The sequence below is a fragment of the Somniosus microcephalus genome, chromosome 6, assembly GCF_052327205.1.
Source record: "Somniosus microcephalus isolate GS21.2 chromosome 6, FLI_Smic_1.0, whole genome shotgun sequence".
NCBI lineage: Eukaryota > Metazoa > Chordata > Chondrichthyes > Squaliformes > Somniosidae > Somniosus > Somniosus microcephalus.
The window spans coordinates 195026486-195041324 of NC_140992.1; the positions used below are offsets into that span (position 1 = coordinate 195026486).

The 14839-nt window shown below is 44.6% G+C and overlaps 1 protein-coding gene across 5 annotated transcripts in view; it reads right to left on the reverse strand.

Annotated features, from left to right (window-relative positions):
* Nucleotides 1–14839, reverse strand: part of cbfb (core-binding factor subunit beta) — a 164688-nt gene that overhangs the window by 62332 nt on the left and 87517 nt on the right. For 3 of the 5 annotated variants that reach the window (XM_085991158.1, XM_085991155.1, XM_085991154.1), the window contains 2 exons: nt 9098–9214; nt 4055–4114 (listed from right to left, as the gene is read on the reverse strand). In XM_085991158.1, the coding sequence (XP_085847284.1) occupies nt 4055–4114; nt 9098–9214 (177 nt within the window). The remainder of the gene's footprint in view (nt 1–4054; nt 4115–9097; nt 9215–14839) is intronic. The other 2 variants (XM_085991157.1, XM_085991156.1) reach the window with 1 other exon arrangement.

Consider the following 14839-nt stretch of genomic DNA (forward strand, 5'->3'; position numbering starts at 1 on the left):
ACAATTAATATTAACGATTTAGACTTTGGAATCAAAAACACAATTTCTAAATTTGCAGATGACACCAAAAAAACTTTTTGGGGGGTGGGGAGGGGGGGGGGGTGAAGATAGTCAATACTGAGGACGGCAACAAATTAATAAGACATTAATAAATTTGCAGAATGGGCATATAATTGGTGAATGAATGTCAACACAAATATGTTAAGTATTACATTACTTGGAGGGCGCGAGTCTAGGTGGGGTAGAGGAGCAAAGGGATCTCGGGAGTACAAACACACAAATCACAAAGTAGCGACACAGGTTAACAAAGCCATAAAAAAAGCAAACTAAGCACTAGGGTTTATTCCTAGAGAGATAGAATTGAAAAGTAGAGAAGTTATGCTAAACTTGTATCGAACCTTGGTTAGACCACACTTGGAATACTGTGTACAATTCAGTTCACCATATTATAAAAAAGGATAGAAGCACTGGAGAGGGTGCAGAGACGATTTACAAGGATGATACCAGAAATGTGAGGGTATAACTATCAGGAAAGGATGAACAGGCTGGGTCTCTTTTCTCTTGAAAAGAGAAGGCTGAGAGGTGACCTAATAGAGGTCTTTAAAATTATGAAAGAGTGCGTTTCCACTTGTGGGGAAGAGCAAAACTAGAGGTCATCAATATAAGATAGTCACCAAGAAATCAAATAGGGAATTCAGAAGAAACTTCTTAACCCAGAGAATGGTGAGGATGTGGAACTCGCTACCACAGGGAGTGGTTGAAGCGAATAATACAGATGCATTTAAGGGGCAGTTAGATAAGCATATGAGGGAGAAAGGAAGAGGGTTATGCTGATAGAGTTAGATGAGGAAAGACAAGGAAGCTCGAGTGGAGCATAAACGCCGGCATGGACTGGTATGAGTGAATAGCCTGGTTCTCTGTATATCCTATGTAAGTTACTTCACAGCAGGGGAGGTCAGGGTGAAAGCCGGAGTTGCTCTCATGGAGCGGGTGGGGTGCAATCGCCACGCCCCAATTTTTTTTGGGTGCGCGGCTCATTCAGAATTTCACACATGCGCTAAATTTAACATTGGAAAAGCAGGTCCCAGACTGCATGGGACTGGCAAACAGCTGCGCGGCCGCATAGCTTAGAGGGAACGTTGGTGAGGTGTGTCTCTTGGTGGTGTTTAAGCCAGTTTAATTTCAGTGTGGGGTGCGGCAGAGTACAGTGGTTCCAGGTTTTTTTTGGAGGGAAGGGATTCGGTTTTTCCTCACCATTTCACAATGTTACAGTTTTCAGTGGTTCTCATCTGGGCCATTTATACGTGTTTCCTCAACATTATTATAACTACCAATTTTCTCTTTTATGCCCATGGGGACATTAGGGGATTTAATTTATTTTTATGGCTTCTTGGCGTATTTTGCTGAAGAGGAGTTTGGGCGTGGCTGGAGGGCCGCGTTTAAGAGCATAGTGGGGCTGTCGTGCAAAATTACTTGAGCTCCATTGTATTCAATGCTTCAAAAAATGTTACCCTCAACAGCACTACCTACATGTACAGTACTGATGGAATGATGCAGCCATTTTTAATGTATTATAGATTTAAATCATTCTGAAGGTCTAAAAGTGTGATAAGTAAACAGAAGCACTAATCCATTCTGGCCAAGAGCTGATTAAGAATACTATAAATAAACCATAGATGGCAAACTGGATAGTTTTTCACAGACTTGCATGCCACTGCACGAGATAAGACACTAATCAAAATTCCTTAACATTTCACCATCATGATAGTAGTACACCAATATCTCATTACAGTAATTATAGTCAGCCAGAGTCTCTGAAGTATTAGGAAATTGCCTTTTCTGCCCGAGGCATCAGGCTGCTCCATACAACTATTTGTGAGTCAATGTAGAAGGGACACTCCACCTTAGCCAATCATCCCCCATTCTGACAGATATTCACCCAATTTCATGTACAGAAGCCAAACAAAAAGACAAATTGTCTTTTGCATTCTTTGATTTGATGAGTCATCCATACACTGTAGGGTGTGCTGGTGCCACAAAGAAATGTAAAGTTACAGGTGCCAACCTCCCTTTAAAATATTTTGATGCCAATGACCTTAGGAAGTCATCCAAATGAACATTCATAGAATCAGAATGGTTATAGCACATAAGGAGGCCATTCGGCCCATTGAGCCCGTGCCAGCTCTCTGCAAGAGCACTTCAGCTAATCTCACTCCCCTGCCCTTTCCCTGTAGCTCTGCAATTTTTTTCCCTTCAGGTACTTATCCAATTCCCTTTTGAAAGCCACAATTTAATCTGCTTCCACCACCCTTTCAGGCATTGCATTCCAGATCCTAACCACTCGCTGCGTAAAAAAGTTTCCCCTCATGTCGCCTTTGGTTCTTCTGCCAGTCACCATAAATCTGTGTCCTCTGGTTCTCAATCCTTTCACCAATTGGAACACTTTCTCTCTATCTACCCTGTCTAGACCCCCCTCATGATTTTGAACACCTCTATCAAATCTCCTCTCAACCTTCTCTGCTCCAAGGAGAACAACCCCAGCTTCTCCAGTCTATCCACGTAACTGAAGTCCCTCATCCCTGGAACCATTCTTGTAAATTTTTTCTGCACCCTCTCTAAGGCCTTCACATCCTTCCTAAAGTGCAGCGCCCAGAATTGGACACAATACACCAGTTGAGGCTAAACTAGTGCTTTATAAAGGTTCATCATAACTTCCTTGCTTTTGTACTCTACACCTCTATTCATGAAGCCCAGGATCCCGCAAGCTTTTTTAACCACTTTCTCAACCTGCCCTGCCACCTTCAACGATTTGTGCACATATACCCCCAGGCGTCTCTGTTCATGCACCTACTTTAGAATTGTACCTTTTAAGTTTATATTGCCGCTCCTCGTTCTTCCTACAGGAGACTTTGGTTTATCTGGAGGTTGTATGTCCGGAAACCTCGATCTACCGGCAGAAATCAGGAGCCGTTCTGTTAGGTTGTTTTTCTTCTCGTGGCTTTTTTTTCCCCAACAGTCAGGCTTTGGAAAGTCTCTCTGAAGCTGTTGCTAAGCTACAGAGACGCTTCAAGGTATGGGCCGACTGTTTGAAGCTGTTGCTAAGCAACAGTATTTGTTGTCAGATACGGAGATGAAAATCTCCGTATGCTTCAACATTAACTTTGTATGTCCGGCAGTTTTGATAGATCGGCAACAGCTCGGTCCCGTCAGTGCCAGATATAACAAAGTTTCCTGTACCAAAATGTATCACTTCGCACTTTTCTGCATTCAATTTCATCATCTACATATCTGCCCATTCCACCATGTCTTCTTGAAGTCTATCACTATCCTCCTCACTGTTCACTATACTTCTAAGTATTGTCTCATCTGCAAATTTTGAAATTGTGCCCTGTACACCAAAGTCTAAGTCATTAATATACATCAAGAAAAGCAGTGGTCCTAGTACTGACCCCTGGGGAAGACCGCTGTACACCATCCTCCAGTCTGAAAAACAACCGTTCACCACTACTGTTTCCTGTCACTTAGCCAATTTCGTATCCATGCTGTCACTGTCCCTTTTATTTCACGGGCTTCAACTTTGCTGGCAAGCCTGTTATGTACCACTTTATCAAACGTCTTTTGGAAGTCCATGTACACCACATCAACTGCATTGCCCTCATTAACCCTCGCGGTTACCTCATCAAAAAACTCAATCAAGTTAGTTAAACACAATTTGCTTTTGACAAATCCATGCTGACTTTCATTAATTAATCCATATTTGTCCAAGTGACTGTTAATTTTGTCCCGGATTATCGTTTCTAAAAGCTTCCCCACTACAGAGGTTAAACTGACTGGGTCTGTAGTTGCTGGGTTTATCCTTGCACTCTTTTTGAACAAGGGTGTAACATTTGCAATTCTCTAGTCCTCTGGCACCAGCCCCATATCCAAGAAGGACTGGAAGATTATGGCCAGTACCGCCGCAATTTCCACCTTTACTTCCCTCAGCATCCTAGGATGCATCCCATCCAGTCCTGGTGACTTATCAACTTTAAAGTGCAGCCAGCCTTTCTAGTACCTCCTCCTCCTCGATTTTTATCCCATCCTCTTTCACTATGACTTTGGCAGCATCTTCTTCCTTGGTAAAGACAGATACAAAGTACTCGTTTAGTACCTCAGCTATGCCCTCTACCTCCATGCGTAGTTAGATTCAAAGATGGGTTTTAATTCTTAGAACAGAGACTGACAACATGCAACCGGGAACAGACAGCATAAATGCCAGCAAGGTCGAATATCAAGCATCAAAAGACAAATAGAAGTGATAGGGGAATCGTAAAATGCAAAACATCACAGGGTGGTGGGATAATAGGCAAAAATGGAGCCGAAAAGTCATAAAATGTCCTTAAAGAAACATAACAAAACATTCCTCAGAAAGATAAGAGGGAGGCCTTGTCAGCCATGCAGAAAGGGACGGTGAGGGATGCCTTCCCGCTTCACAATTGGACAATAGGATGGGGATCAAATGATTGACACCAGGTGATTACCAGCCCACCGAAATAACTATAAATATAGATGACCGACAGGGGAAATCCGGCAGTCAGGGGCGAAGGCTTCTCCGAGGTGGCTACGGCCTAACACCTTGGTCAAGTTTAGCCTCTGAGGTGGCTGATGGCCTAACACCTCCAGCAGCTTGAGAGATGACCCAATGGAAGTGACCGCTGCAACAGACTGCAGGAATCCACCCAATCCGAGACCACCGTACTGCCTCTTCATCTGTCCGGTCGTGGCATTCCAATTCGGGAGTCGTAGATCACTCCTACGGTCACAGGTTGTATGTCTATTATACTCGGCTTAAACCATATGTAATATCTGATTATGCTTTAAAACTGTAGCTCTTTAATAAAAGCCTTACAACTTCTAAAGCCCTGTTGGGTAATCTGTGTGAGCCTGTGATTCCTAATCTTACAGTAGGTCTCCATTTTGGTCCCTAATTGGCCCCACCCCTCCTCTTGCTACCCGTTTACTATTTATATGCCTAAAGACTAATTTTGGTTTCCCTTTTAGGTTAGCTGCCAATCTATTCTCATACTCCCTCCTTGCCCCTCTTATTTCCTTTTTCACTTCCCCTCTGAACTTTCTATATTTAGCCTGGTTCTCGCTTGTATTCTCAACCTGACATCTGTCATATGCCCCCTTGTTCTGCTTCATCTTACTCTATCTCTTTCGTCATCTAGGGAGCTCTGGCTTTGGTTGCCCTACCTTTCCTCCTCATGGGAATGTACCTCGACTGTACCCGAACCATCTCCTCTTTAAAGGCAGCCCATTGTTCGATTAGTTTTACCTGCCAATCTTTGATTCCAATTTACCTGGGCCAGATCAATTTTCAACCCACTGAAATTTGCCTTCCTCCAACTAAGTATTTTTACTCTAGATTGCTCCCTGTCCTTTTCCATAGCTCGTCTAAACCTTATGATGCTGTGATCACTGTTCCCTAAATGTTCCCCTACTGACACTTGTCCTACTTGACCCACCTCATTCCTCAGAACCAGATCCAGCAATGCCTCCTTCCTCATTGGGCCAGAAACGTGCTGATCAAGAAAGTTCTCCTTAACACTTTGGAAATTCTTCCCCCTCTCTGCCCTTTACACTATTACTATCCCAATCTATATTAGGATAGTTGAAGTCCCCCATTAGCACTACTCTATAATTCTTGCACCTCGAATTTCCCTGCAAATTTGCTCTTTATCTTTCCCACTAGTTGGTGGCCTATAGAATACACTCTAGTAGTATAATGGCACCTCTATTGTTTCTCAACTCTAACCAAATAGATTCTGTCCTTGATGACTCCAGGACACCCTCTCGCTCCAGCACTAATATTCTCCTTAATCAATACTGCCACCCTACCTCCTTTCTTTCCTTCCCTATCTTTCCTGAACACCTTATATCCAGGAATATTTAGTACCCAACCCTGCCCCTTTTTGAGCCAGGTCTCCATTATCGCCATGACATCATATCCCCATGTGCCTATTTGCGCCTGCAGCTCACCAACCTTATTTACCACACTTCATGCATTCACACACATGCACTGTAAACCTATCTTAGACCTTCTTGTATTCTCTCTTAGTCTGACCCCACCTTTTAAAGTGTAATATGAAGGGCATTTTCCAACTGCAAAGGGCCAGTTCTGTTTGATCCACAAGGCAGTTCAAAAAAATTGATGTAAAAGCCCTGTATACAGTCAATGGCAACACACTTGTACAGTGCCTTTTAAGATGTGCCACAGCACTTTACAAAGTGGAAGGGGGGGTGGGGGTGAGGAAAAGGGTGAAACCAGGCATCAAGTAAGAATAAAAGCAAAGATTGAAGGGATATGTTCAAAAGTTATGTAAATGTAGAAGAGATCAACCGTCAATGATTTAGCGCAACTTCAAATAGGTTTACGTTATAAAGCAAGCAACAGACGAGCCTTTTGTGTTGGTACAAAACATTTTAAGTAGCATGCATCAGTTAAGTGTTCAATATGCTACAAATTTGTTATTTAAGGGCACTCTCATCATACATACTTTTTAAATACAAGGCTACACAATTATCAGGAGTAGCATGCCCTCCCCATCATTCATCAATTGTTTTATCCTTCCATTCCTGAAGATATCAACTCTTTGCTAGGGTATAGCTCCATGTACAGTGAGCACCTTTTCGTACCCCACCCAAGTGGCAATTATTCATTTGTGAGCCTTGACAACAAACTCTTCCAGCGCAGGAGGCTGGCCCGATCCTGTTCTCACCCAATGACTTCAAAAACTGTAGCACTTTTGCCTAGCTGAGCTAACCAACTCAGCACAGACTGGGAATCGAACTTGGGACCTTCTTGGGTCTGTATGGCACAGATACTCACTGGATGAACTTAATCATTTCTAAAAATGAAACAAGTGTCGAATGGATGAAAGTCACCAAGGTCTGTTTCAAGTCACTGTTATGGGCACCTGGAAATAAGTTCTGACATCATAGAAAGTTACAGCACGGAAGGAGGCCATTTCGGCCCATCTTGTCCGCGCCAGCCAACAAAGAGCTATCCAGCCTAATCCCACTTCCCAGCTCTTGGTCCGTAGCCCTGCAGGTTAGAGCATCCCAAGTGCACATCCAAGTACTAAATGTGGTTAGGGTTCCTGCCTCTACCACCCTTTCAGGCAGTGAGTTCCAGACCCTCACAACCCTCTGGGTGAAGAAATATCCCCTCAAACCCCCTCTAAACCTTCCAACAATTACTTTAAATCTGTGCTCCCTGGTTTTTGACCCCGCTAAGGGAAATAGGTCCTTTCTATCCACTTTATCTATGCCCCATATAATTTTATACACCTCAATAAGGGCTCCCCTCAGCCTCCTCTGTTCCAAGGAAAACAGACCCAGCCTATCCAGTCTTTCCTCATAACTAAGATTTTCTACTCCCGGCAACATCCTTGTAAATCTCCTCTGTACCCTCTCTAGTGCAATCACATCTTTCCTGTAAAGAGGTGACCAGAACTGCACGCAGTACTCTAGCCAAGGCCTAACTAGTGTTTTATACAGTTGAAGCATAACCCACCTGCTCTTGTATTCTATGCCACGGCTAATAAAGGCAAGCATTCCGTATGCCTTCTTAACTACTTGGCCTGCTACCTTCAGGGATCTGTGGACATGCACTCCAAGGTTCCTTTGTTCCTCTACACTACTCAGTGTCCTACCATTTAATGTGCATTCTCTTTCCTTGTTAGCCCTCCCCAAATTCATTACCTCACACTTCTCCAGATTGAATTCCATTTGCCATTGTTCTGCCCATCTGACCAATTTATTGGTATCTTCCTGGCATCTACAGCTTCCTTCTTCAGTATCAACCACACAGCCGATTTTAGGATCATCTGCCAACTTCTTTATCATATCCCCTATATTCAAGTCTAGTTCATTGATATATACCACAAAAAGCAAGGGGCCTAGTACTGAGCCCTGCGGAACCGCACTGGAAACAGCCTTTCAGTCACAAAAACACCCATCAACCATTACCCTCTGCTTCCTGTCTCCGAGCCAGTTTTGAATCCAACTTGACACTTTGCCCTGGATCCCATGGGCTTTTAACTTCGTGACTAGTCTGCCATGTGGAACCTCATCAAAAACCTTGCTAAAGTCCATATACACTACATTAAAACACACTACCCTCATCTACCCGCCTTGTTACCTCCTCAGACACGACCTTCCCTTAACAAATCCGTGCTGACTATCCTTGATTAATCCATGTCTTTCTAAATGAAGATTTATCCTGTCCTTCAGAATTCTTTCCAATAATTTTCCCACCACCGAGGTTAGGCTGACTGGCCTGTAATTACTCGGTCTATCCTTTTCTCCCTTTTTAAACAAGGGTACCACATTAGCAGTCCTCCAGTACCACACCTGAAGCCAGAGAGGATTGAAAAATGATGGTCAGGGCCTCTGCTATTTCCTCTTTTGCTTCACTTAACAGCCTAGGATACATTTCATCCGGGCCTGGGGATTTATCTACTTTTAAAGCTGCTAAACCTCTTAATACTTCCTCTCTCACTATGTTTATTTCATTTAATATCTCACACTCCTCCCCCGATAGCAATGTCTGCTTCGCCCCTCTCCTTTGTGACATGTAGGTGCAGTCAATGGCAACCTGACCACATTTCTGCCATTGTGGAATTACATGCAGTGCCCAAACGTTTCAGTGAAAGCCTCATGAAACTTACATTGCTAAGCTGAAGAGGAACTCACTACGCAAGAAATCAAAGGCAAAAATCCTAGTCCTACTATGGTAGGTTAATAGACCCAACATACAATCCTCATTATACAAAATTATCTGCAACCCAAACCGATTTATAAATTAATTTAAAGAGACTGAATGACTGCACTAACACTTTCTAACATGTTTTTATACCCAATTCACTTATGATTTTAAATTAGTGAGATACCAACTTGGTGTTCATGGGCCAGAGCAGCAGTGCTATGACAAGAGATTACATGCAGCAAGGAATTAATAAAACTATACATCTTGCAGATCGGAGCTGCTGCTGGAACGTGATATAATTGCAAAATTATGTAAAACTATGCTCTGCCCAATTTTCTTGCTTACCTGTGCACGATCCTCATCAAACTCCAGACAGCCCATGCCATCAAGTCGCTGGAGGTCAATCGAGCCCTTCCAGATCACACAGACGCCATTAAGAATCATCGGGGCCTTCAAGTACACCTATATGTGAAGAACAAGATACTGACTTAAGTTAAGGATCGATGATAGTTGCCAGGCTCTAAATAGCATTGATTAAAAAAAGTCGTACAAGCCATGAAAGACGTTGCAGCTTGAGCAATTTTATATAATGAGAAATTAAAAGTGTAGATTACTGAAACAAAATATGTTACAACAATTTTTTTTGAGACAATCACATTACATACCCAAGGGTTGCTATGATTGTTAATGTCAGAGCATTTCATTACCATTTATAAATTCTTAGTAGAATTCTTCAATAAACTACAAGAAAGCATCACAGTGTAATGAAACTATGAATCTGGGTTGACAAAGGGTCATCGATCTAAATAACAACAAGGAGGGTTAGGAACAGAACTAAAAATAGAAAATGCTGGCAATACTCAGCAGGTCAGGCAGCATCTGTGGAGAGAGAAACAGAGTTCACGTTTCAGGGCGATGACCTTTCATCAGAATGGACGTGAAACGTTAACTGTTTCTTTCTCCACAGATGCTGCCTAACCGGCTGAGTACAGGAAACTCTTGTTTAAACGGCACCTAAATATCCGGAATTCTCGATTAACCAGCAAAATTCATACTCTGAAAACAACACCTCAATAACCGGAAATGTTGCCGAGTCCGAGTCTCCCACGGTGGCGGAGTTAGTCAGTGGGGGTAGTTCTCCAAACTGCCACTACTCGGCTTCTCAGCGCTGTCGGAAGTCTGAACACCTCAGTAACAGGAGTCTGACTCTCCCGCGCTGCCGATAGTCTCTTCCGATCCGCCATTTTTCTGTGTGTCTCTCCATCTTTATCGTGAATTATCTCCCCCATCTTGCATTATGGAATTCCCAAAAGTTGGTCAAAGCAAAAGGAAGAAAGTGGTGTTAACTTTAAAACAGAAAATCGAGATATGCCAACGACTAGAAAGGGGAGAGAAGCGCATCAACATTATGAATGAATTCAAAATCGGTTCGTCAACAATCTACGACATCAAATCGCAGAAGGATAAGCTGCTCAAGTTTTATTCAAGCTCGGAGACATCTAAGAGTGTAGAGAAATGGCGTATGCTTCGTAAGCCTAAGCTTGAAGAGCTGGATACCATGCTTTGAGTGGTTTTCTCTTAAGTGTTCAGAGGGTGTTCCACTTCCCGGACACATGCTAATCGAGAAAGCGAAGGATTTCTACGTAAAGATGGAGCTCACAGACTTTCTCCGAGGGATGGCTAACGTGCTTCAAGTTACAGCACGGGATATGACGACTCGATATTTCCGGGGAGAAGAAATCAGCTGATCACGACGCTGCAGAAGGATACTGCGATTATTTCAATCGGATTGTGCAGCAACATGATTTGTCGCCAGCACAGATATACAATGCCGATGAAACTGGCTTATTTTGGAGGTTTTTGCCAGAATCAACGCTTACTGGGGCTAGTGAGGCTAATGCTTCAGGTTACAAGAAAAATAAAGATCGTGTAACCGTGCTAACGTGCAAACGCTGCTGGATCACACCGGGTTAAACTTCTTGTTATTGGGAAGTATAAAAATCCCCGTGCTTTTAAGAATGTGAGGCACTTACCTATTGAGTACAAAGCTCAAAGAAATACTTGGATGGATAAGGAAATCTTTTCATATTGGTTCCATCATATTTTTGTTCCATCTGTGAGGGAACATTTTCGTAAAATAGGGAAACCTGAAGATAGCAAATGCAATTTATTGCTCGATAATTGTAGAGCCCATCCGCATGAATCCAAGTTGGTTTCGGGAAATATTTTCACACCATTTGCCACCAAGTGTAACTTCTCTCATACAACCCGTGGACCAGGGCATTATCCAAAATCTCAGGTGTCATTACAAGAAAGACTTCCTACGTAAACTGATAAACCAAGATGACAATATTCACGCATTTCAGAAGGAATACAATCTTAAAGATGCCCTCTTTAACGTTGCATGTTCCTGGAACTTGGTGAAAGGTCACACTTTGAGACAAGCCTGGCGCAAATTGTGGCCTTCTGTAATGTTTGCCGAAGGTTCGTCAGAGGAGGAATTTCATGGGTTCAATGTTCGTCCCAACAAGAGTACAATAATGGAAATGGCTGGCATGGTGAAAAATGTAGGCCCAGCAAACCCTCTACGTAACCTCAGTGCAAGTGATATTGAGCAGTGGGTTGATGCAGATAGAGAAGTTGGTGTTGTGCATATGCTAAGTGATGATGAAATAATTGAGACTGTTTTGAATCCAAAGAAAGAAAAGGAAAGTGAGATGGAAAGTGAAGAGGATGAGATTTCTGAAGAGAAGATGATTTCTTGGGCTAAAGCTGCAGAAGGATTTGCTTTAATCCTCCAATTTGCTGAAAGGCAGCCTTGCTACTCTGCCCAAGAAGTTATGCAACTCCATATTCTGCATTCCACCTTTCTACAAAAAAGGCAAGAGTCCACTAAGCAAGCAGACATCCCGGACATGTTTAAGAAAGCTTCCAAGAGTTGAAGCAGTGAAAGTGCCTGAAGAATCTGTTGAAGTGCATGATCCTGATGACCCACCTAGCTGGCATGGATATTCCTGATGAACCAGCTGACTTGGAATAAGTGTACAGTTAACTACAGTACTTTATACTGTACAGTCGTTTAATTACTTAACAGTAAAACAAAACTTATAGGCCTAGAAATTCGATTGGTAGCGCCAGCGATTAGCGCCTAAAGAGCACCTCCCATATTGAGTATCCTTTTAGCACCGGTGCTAACTCTTTGTGCGCGCCCGCGGGCGCAGGCAGATCATGACGTCATTTCAGTGTGCAACGCCTTTTTGGCGCCCCGGACCGGATATTCGGTGGCGCCTGCAACCTTTCCGCCTGGCGCTATTAGTGACAGTTGGATGGAGCATTCCCAGGCCCTTCTCGGACTCTGGGGGCGCTATTTAAAGGGGACAGCACTAGTATAAAAGCTGCAGCCATTTGGGCTGGCCATTCTGATCGTTGCTGGAGAGACTTGCTGACCTTCTGTTGGACAGTAATTTTCTCATTGAGCCTTCGGAGGCACTGGCACTGGCAGCTTGAGGGCCCGGCTCCCGCGCTGGTGATGCAGCATCTGAAAGCAGGGAGGTGAAAGAGTGGCTTTAGCAAAAGGACAGCTTGGCAGCAAGGGATGCCAGATTGCGGCAAGGCTATGACATGGGTCCACAGTGAGAAAGCATGCTGGCGGGGGGAACAAGTGGAAGGAGACAGTTGTAAAAGGTGAGAACCTTACCATCGCTGTCGACAATGGGGTCGGAAGCTGCAGTGGTTACAGGACCACTCAGACGTCCTCCAAGAATCTGGTGGACTCTCTCCTCGAGATCCGTGAGAGTGACCACTTGTGGAGGTCCTCCACCGGTGCAAAGTTGGTCTTTGCCAATCCTCGCCAGCTTGGACTGCAGGGGAAAGGAGGGGAAGTTATGTTACCTGATGCCCTGAGTGATCATCTCATGCCCCCCATGGTGGAAGAGCCCTTACATGACGCCTTGAGTCAAATGTGCATGTGTGTGCCCAGAAAGGGCCATGGGTGCTTGCTGGCAGATGGCCAATGGGGCACAGGCCACCCTGTAGCCATAAAGTCAGGTGCAAATGAAGGGATGCAGAAGTTTGCAGAAACAACACCCACCCTCACGACCCGAGTGAGGTCGTTGAATTTCTTTCTGCATTGGACAGGGCTCCTGGTCACCATGCTGCTGGAGTTGACCCTCTGGCATACATCCCTCCAAGCTCGTCGGTCGTCCTTATGATTCGGCCTCCTGCCATTGTCTGGGTAGAGAACATCTCGTCGGCGCTCCACCGCGGCCACCAATTGCTCCAGAGCCTCATTGGTGAAGTGCTCTGCTCTCTGCTTCACCTTCTCCATCTGGTCCAAGTTTTTAGCGCCAGAGAAGGGCCTGCGCCGATTCTGAGGCCTGCAAGGCGCAGAGTGTGGATGCTGAAGCTGACTGACCCACCCCTTTAAGAGCTGGCCGGCGCCTGGAAGTCTTGTGGTCATCGGCAATTGAGAGCACCTGCGCTGCGCCCGTGCGCTCCGATATTGGGTTGCGCCGGAACTTTAGCGCCTTAGGAGTCCCGCGTAACGCCTGAATTCGCGCCTCAATCACCTTTAGGGGCGATGCAACCCAATATCGCGCCAGGTGGCGATAAGTTGCGTCTGGCTATAAACTTTGCGCTGCGCTGATTCTAACGCCCCAAGCGGGGCTATACCCAATTTCTAGGTCATAAAGCGTTATGGATTACCCTCAACTGGCAGTACTGTACTTAATCAAGCATCTTCCACCATCCATTTAACACAACATTCTGTAGGTGAGTACCCAATTATACTGCACATTTCTTGATTTTTTAAATTTTTGTTAAAAATAGCCTCGGTCGATATACCTCTCCGTCATCCGGAATTTTTAATCAACCGGCACCATCCTGGTCCTGTTGGTGCCGGATACGAAAGAGTTTCCTGTATTTCCAGCATTTTCTATTTTATTTCAGATTTCCAGCATCCGAAGAATTTTGCTTTTTAGGAATCTGACCCATTCTCCTGTACTGTAAAATCTTAGTTAGATTATTTTCCTATCCATGGAACTACAAAATACTTCAGTGCAAAGTAGTGATTTTAAGCCAGCTGATCCTAAGTATTTGCGTGAGAAGTCTAGTTGAGTGCGTAGAAAGATGCACTTTGAGCAGTATCTCCAGTCTCGGGGGAAGCACGCCAATGCTCATCAAGATCTGAATGACCAAACTAGTGTACCATGCTTAGAGTGGCTCAAGAACAACTTCATGTATCAGTTCATCAAATTTATTGTAAAACGCATTCGATAAGGTGCAACATAAAAGGTTGCCACACAAGATGAGGGCTCATGGGGTTGGGGGTAATATATTAGCATGGATAGAGGATTGGTTAACGGACAGAAAACAACGAGTAGGGATAAATGGGTCATTTTCCGGTTGGCAGGCTGTAACTAGTGGCCGCAAGGATCAGTGCTTGGGCCGCAGCTATTTACAATCTATATTAAAATGACTCAGGTGAAGGAACCGAGTGCAATGTATCCAAATTTGCTAATGACACAAAGTTAGGTGAGAAAGTAAGCCGTGAGGAGGATGCAAAGAGCCTGCAAAGGGATAGACAGGTTAAGTGAGTGGGCAATAAGGTGGCAGATCAAGTATAATGTAGGGGAATGTGAGGTTATTCTATTTGGTAGGAAGAATAGAAACACAATGGCCCCGATTTTCGGGCAGCTGTCGGGCGGCTTTTCATGCGGCCGTGGTCCGAAAATCGCGGAAAAAGCGGGTCGGGACCCCCCCCCCCCCCACCTGATTCCCCGCCCCGTCCGACTTTCGGACCGCCGTTTCCACGCGCCCCGCTTCAGTCCCGCCCGCCACAAAGGCTCTGCTCATGGTCGCTATGGACTCCTCCATTCGCTCCACACTCGCAGCGACCCTGGAGACAAAACCTGCCAGAGACTCCTGCATCTGTGCATGGAGATCCATCACCTCTTCTCTTGCGGATGGACCCAGAGGCAGAGGGTCGAGATGCAGCGCAGCTGAGCTGAGCTGGCAGAGCCCTGCGCCCTCCGACGAGGACTCTCCACTGCTGTCCCTGTCTCCAGAATCTGCTGAGGCTCACTTGTG